The sequence below is a fragment of the Scomber scombrus genome, chromosome 23, assembly GCF_963691925.1.
Source record: "Scomber scombrus chromosome 23, fScoSco1.1, whole genome shotgun sequence".
In the NCBI taxonomy this organism is placed as follows: Eukaryota; Metazoa; Chordata; class Actinopteri; order Scombriformes; family Scombridae; genus Scomber; species Scomber scombrus.
Window position 1 is genome coordinate 5,881,651 of NC_084992.1, and position 6,267 is coordinate 5,887,917.

Below are 6,267 nucleotides of genomic sequence, written 5' to 3' on the forward strand. Positions count from 1 at the left end.
CAAACATCTGAATTTCAAGAAAACCCTTACATTTCAATCAAGTCAGCAGAGAGAGTTACATTCTGAGGAAGTCAGGAGATTAACATGCTTACCTGCTCTTCTCTGCAGGCTCCCCTGGTTTCCCCGGGCCAAAGGGTCTGCCTGGCTATCCTGGAAGAAAAGGACAAGATGGGTCTCCTGGCCTTTCTGGAGGTAATGGTGGACCTGGATCCAAAGGTGAGGAAAAAAAACAATAATGCACGACCACATTTGTTTACAAATGACAACAAAGGCTGTAGACAGACGCTCACTCTGTTGCATTTTTTGCAGGTTTGTCGGGACCCCCTGGTTTGGACGGACTTAATGGCCTTGGTGGACCTAAAGGACTCCCTGGGACCCCAGGTAATGAATTGATACACCAGATTCTAATTTTCCAAAAGATGTTTTTATCCTTCCAACTGTGCCTCAAGCAAGACCCTTCAAATTTTAAATAACCTCAACTGTGTTTTAAAGTTGTATAAGAAAAGGATCCGTTTGAAGTTGAAGGAGAACTCTAGACCTGTTAGTGTTGTCCTCTATAAATAATTTCTCCATATGATGAAGGGTTTTGGTGTCTTTGGTTCCAGGTGGGAGTGGAGGAGGTCTCCCAGGTTCCAACGGTTTTCCAGGGGCGAAGGGAGAAAGAGGGGTTTCCTATGCTGGAGGTCCTGGATATCCTGGAGCGAAGGGAGAGAGAGGAAACCAAGGTGAGACATACTTCAAAGACAGGAAAGCGCTAATGGAATATACATGAAATAAAATCAAACTCATCACTGCCTGTGTATGTGTGTGTGTGTGTGTCAGGTGGTCCTGGACTCCCAGGGTTCCCTGGTCGGCCCGGACCTCCTGGTGAGACTGTGGGCTCAGACATTCCTGGACCTGTAGGAGACCCAGGCTACCCCGGACTGGATGGAGAAAATGGTAAATACATTTCCTCTAACCCACTTTCCTTTACTTTCCTCTCCTCAACTTTCTTCTTCTCTAACCCGTTTTTTCTCTCTTGTCCAGGTTTCCAGGGTCCTCCAGGTCCTCCAGGGCCACCTGGTCCAGGCACAGCCCAGGGAGACAGAGGTGACTCTGGGCTCCCGGGATTCCCCGGATCCCCCGGCAGGAAAGGAGAATCAGGAAACCCCGGAGGCTCCGGACTGCCTGGCAGCCCTGGTTTCAAAGGTGAAGTATATCCTCATTAAGGCTTTAAACAAAAACATAACATGAGCCCAGTTTTTTCCTCTTTTGCAGAAGAGGCCCTTAATCGCATCCTGATTAATGGTTAATGCTGACAGCTCTATTATTTTTGTTTTTCAGGAGAACAAGGTGATAGTGGTTTCAGCGGAGGCCCTGGTCTCAAAGGTTTCCCTGGTGAATCTGGCTACTATGGACTCAAAGGACCAAAGGGATCAAGAGGTAAGATGACCTACAGACTTTCCACAAGTGGATCGTGACAGTACAGGATATTAGTGCCATTTACTGCTACTTTATTTGATTTGATATTCAACTTGTCCCTCTCCCCCTTTCTTCAATCCTTCTCTTTCCCGATCTTTTTCTCTCCAGGTCGTCAAGGTGGTAAAGGTCCCCCCGGCGTCATACTGACCAGGCCAATTGCACCCTTTGAGCAAAAATACGGAGACATGGGAATTCCTGGTGATAGCGGAAACCCTGGTTTCCCCGGAGGGCCCGGCCAGTCTGGATTGCCCGGGCGTCCAGGTGAGTGTTTTGAATAATCATCACATGTCATGTGAAGGACACTTTTGCATACAAAATATTTCACCTGTTTTATGGACCTATTAAAGAATAATGCCAAAAATGTTTAGCACTATTAGCCTTCAAAAGGTATTAACGGAGCACCAATCGCCAAAAGGAACACCAGCACACTTATTAGAGTGTCCAAATTCAGCCATTGAGACCATAATGACTTATTGACAAAATATATTGACTTTGTATTTCTAATAGTTGATGCTTTTGGAATGTGAGTCAATTAGAGCTAGTCTCAAGGGCCTATTCATCTGTGATGGTAAATTAGCCTCCATTACATCTGTGTAAAATACTCTTCCGCTTCAGGTCCTAAGGGTCGTCCTGGCCCTGCGGGTAAGCTGGGCAGGACCGGCTCTGTTGGTCTGCCCGGACCACTCGGTGACGGCGGACCCCCTGGATTCCCTGGACCCAGCGGAGAACAAGGTCAGTAGTCCAACTATTTTGTCTCAGATCTTAACGCAGCTAATAAGAAATATTCACACACAAAAATTCTCCTCTAAAGTTAGTAGAAAACATTAGAAAACCTGTTTGTATATAATTATAGACTCACATTATTACATATACACCTGTCATTATCACTTTATGAAGTTTAATATTTTAATTTTATAATGTGACATTAAAAGAAAGTGATATTGAAGAAATCAAAAATATGTCTGACCGCATATGAATGTCCTGTTAATGTTCTGATGTTTTATCACAGCTACTATAAATCATTTAACCAATTATAATTACATTACATTACAGTTTGACAAATGTAAAATATTATTTAATAATAGAATTTGGTTAGTTACTTATCCAACAGTTACATTTAGAAGATGTGAACTTTTTTTAAAAAAGGAACGAAAAAGTATATCAATGATGCTTTAATTTTGGTTAATATGCTTTTTTAGCTTTAAAAAGAGATTCATTATTTATTTGATTTAGTTTGCTGTTTGTAACTACTGAAGTTGACACATTTACTATACAGTATATCGCCATTAACAACAACTAAAAAAGTACTTAAAAACAATCTTTTAACCCATTTATCTCCCCACGCCATTACCTGGACCATCGTTATATTAACATGAAAAAGAAAAACACTACTGGCCTCACTAACAGCTGTAACACAACTTTCTCTCGCTCCTAACATCTGTCCAAATTTCTTCTGGTCTCCTCCTCCTCAGGTCGCCCCGGTTCAATCGGTCGCCCCGGTCCTGCCGGCGGTGTCGGCCGCAGCTTCAGTATCGGCTACACTCTGGTGAAGCACAGCCAGAACGCGCAGGTTCCCATGTGTCCTCAGGGCATGGCTCAGCTGTGGGAGGGCTACAGCCTGCTGTACGTGGAGGGACAGGAGAAGGCACACAACCAGGACCTTGGTATGGAGGCATTTTTAATATTCATGTTAGTAGTGTGTCATTAAAGAGGTGTGAATTTGTCGTATTCCTTTGTCAACGCTGATCAGTGACCAGGAACAACTGTTAAAACTCAATCCTGTCCTTCCATCTCATTCAGCAATGCAAAGAAAAGCAAAAATTGATCTGATCAAAATCTGCTCTTTAAAGGTGTTTAATTTCTCTGTCTCTGTCTCTGTCGTTGTCTCTCCAGGTCAGCCCGGGTCCTGCCTCCCCAGATTCAGCACCATCCCCTTCCTCTACTGCTCCCCCAACGAGGTCTGCTACTACGCCAGCCGCAACGACAAATCCTATTGGCTTTCCACAACTGCTCCCATTCCCATGATGCCTGTGGCCGAGGAGCAGATACAGCCTTACATCAGCAGGTACAGTTTTGGCTCAGTGAACCCCCAATATCTGGGACTCCGAACACCAAAAGAGGGATTTAAATCACATGTTTTGCATTTGATTGGATTGCTTAAAAGTGGGCGGGTTTTAGAGTTTAGCATGATATGGAGCTGCAGAGAGAAACTGACCTTCAGAGGATTGTTGGCTCTACACAGTTAACAGGAACACAAGATTAAAACTGGCAGAATGAAAAGACAGATTTCTGTTTTTTCTCATTTGTTGTCAAATGTTGCAAATAGAATAAAAATGTGCGCGTCTTCTCCCATCCAGGTGTTCAGTGTGTGAGGCTCCATCTCAGGCTGTAGCAGTCCACAGTCAGGACATGACCATCCCCACCTGCCCGGCCGGCTGGAGAAGTCTCTGGATAGGATACTCCTTCCTCATGGTAAGTGATAAACTAAACACTCGGGATCTTTCCAGAAATAAAATAGGAATTTTCTCAGGAAGCAAATACCAGCATCTAGATTAGGGTTTAGTTTAGTTAAAGGTGCTATAAATGACATTGAGCCTCACCAGATGGATAGCTATTTGCTAAATAAAGGTATACTGAAGTAATTGTGACCGAAGCAGTGTTGAGTCCTTCCATGTCCTCCTCGTCCAGCTGCCATGTGACCTTTTCATTTTACAGCTAAACAGTAGTTTAAAATATGTTTCTGAGAACATTTACTCTAGTTGGACAGTTTTGTCTGAGGTTTGTGAGTTGTTTTCTTTTTTCCCCCCCAAAATTTATTCAGAAAATGACACATGTTTGTTTTGGTGCTACAATGCAATATTTGGTGCCTGCAAAATATTTTGAGGCAATTAAACAGGTCAAACTAAGATTAAAAAATTCATACTGGTGGTTTTATTTGTTTTAATAAACGTTGGAACAGCAGCTAAACAGATTAATTTCCAATAAAATAATGTATATATGCACTCTTGTAGCTGAATGGTTACACCAGACCTGCCATATACCGAGTCTGGCAAGGGACCTTTGTTGGATGTCATTCCCTTTGTTTCCTGTAGGCTTCTCTGGCACCAACTGTACAATAAAGGCAAAAAAAGCCCAAAAAATAATCAATAACTACATCCATGGGTGGACTTGAACTATCAATCTTTTGATTAACAACCCAACACCCTAACCGAATACATCCCAGAGAGAGATTTGCCCACCTAATGAGTATATATAGAAAAAAGCATTAGCTTTAAGGACACACAATGTGTTTTAACCATATTCAGTTAACAATGGAATGAACTGATTTTGGGATACAAGAAGTAGCGCTACGGATGAATTTACTCTCCCATTTATCCCAGATTCTCTCACACTTAACATCGAAGATAATGTTTTTGGTTGTTTATGCAAAAAATATTTTCGTCCCTGGGTGGGCTTGAACCACCAACCTTTCGGTTAACAGCCGAACGCGCTAACCAATTGCGCCACAGAGACTGTTCTGGGATCCGGCTGAGTGGTGTATAGTCTATTTTCAATGCCAACCCATTTTATATTGCTGTTTAGATCTAAAAGGGAAATAGGGAAGGGTTAGGGTACAAGAAGTACAACAACAGTCGATCTCACTCACTCCACCATACTGTAGCTACAGCTTTCTTTAGTCTTACTACCAGTCAAGGCACCCACTTAGAGTCCGGTTCTGCCTGAGATTTCTTCCCGTTAAAAGGGAGTTTTTTCTTGCCACGGTCGCCAAATGCTTGCTCATGTGGGAATGTTGTATGTCTTTAAATTGAATTGAAGAGTACAGTCTAGACCTGCTCTATGTGTAAAGTGCCTTGAGATGACTTTTGCTGTGATTTGGCACTATATAAATAAAGATTGACGTATTGATTGATTAATACTACGAAGCATTACGGTATTAATAAAAGTATATTTGACAAACCATCCTTATAAAGTAGGCAATAAATAAATAAATAGAGTTTTAAAGGGGCTTTTACTTTTGCTTTCCTGGGTGAAATGTAATAATTATTAACTTTCTTCTATATTTTTTCCCCCTTCCCAATGCAGCACACAGCGGCTGGCGCTGAAGGTGGCGGCCAGTCCCTGGTGTCTCCTGGCTCCTGCCTGGAAGATTTCCGCGCGACACCGTTCATCGAGTGCAACGGCGCCAAAGGAACCTGCCACTACTTTGCCAATAAGTTCAGCTTCTGGCTAACCACCGTGGAGCCCGACCAGGAGTTCCGCTATTCTCCGGGGCAGGAGACCCTGAAGGAAGGCCAGGAGCGCTTCAGAGTCAGCCGCTGCCAAGTCTGCAGCAAGTTCTTGTAGTAATAGGAGGAGGACGAGGAGGTGGTGAAGGATGGATGGAGGGAAACATCGGGAGGTGATATAGTAACATCTCAAAGAAAGATGAGATGATTTAAAAAGAAAACAAGAACAAAAAACAAAAAAAGAGAACATGTGACTGACTGAAAATCAGACCCTCTCCTGCTTCACTGGTGGTTTCAGTATTGAGTTGAGCAAGGTTGGCCAAATCTTTTTTGTTTTAAACCCTTTAGGAATGAATGGCTTAATTAATAAAGATTTTTAAAAAGACGCAAAAAGAGAAAATAGTAGGAGGGAGGAAATGGAAAGAGAAGGGCCCGAGTGTGATCGCTCTTCTCTAGATTATCACTGACAATGGTGCTATATTGTGTATGTTCTTTTGTGTTTATTTTATGTCTCTTCTCATTACGGTTTTTGGCGCGAGTCATTCTCGGCTACCTCGGAGAGTGCCAACCACCCAAACCC

The 6,267-nt window shown here is 42.8% G+C and overlaps 1 protein-coding gene and 1 non-coding gene across 2 annotated transcripts in view; one reads left to right on the top strand and one right to left on the bottom strand.

The window, feature by feature from the left end:
• The window catches only part of col4a6 (collagen, type IV, alpha 6), a 112,700-nt gene extending 106,895 nt beyond the window's left edge, over window positions 1-5,805 (top strand). The window contains exons 35-46 of the mRNA XM_062445403.1: window positions 109-216; window positions 310-381; window positions 606-725; window positions 823-939; window positions 1,027-1,188; window positions 1,324-1,422; window positions 1,570-1,722; window positions 2,077-2,193; window positions 2,934-3,125; window positions 3,355-3,526; window positions 3,819-3,933; window positions 5,545-5,805. Of these exons, the coding sequence (XP_062301387.1) occupies window positions 109-216; window positions 310-381; window positions 606-725; window positions 823-939; window positions 1,027-1,188; window positions 1,324-1,422; window positions 1,570-1,722; window positions 2,077-2,193; window positions 2,934-3,125; window positions 3,355-3,526; window positions 3,819-3,933; window positions 5,545-5,805 (1,688 nt within the window). The remainder of the gene's footprint in view (window positions 1-108; window positions 217-309; window positions 382-605; window positions 726-822; window positions 940-1,026; window positions 1,189-1,323; window positions 1,423-1,569; window positions 1,723-2,076; window positions 2,194-2,933; window positions 3,126-3,354; window positions 3,527-3,818; window positions 3,934-5,544) is intronic.
• trnan-guu (transfer RNA asparagine (anticodon GUU)) lies at window positions 4,901-4,974 on the bottom strand. Its single transcript has one exon. It is a non-coding gene; the product is annotated as a tRNA-Asn (tRNA).
• Window positions 5,806-6,267: the final 462 nt, after the last annotated feature.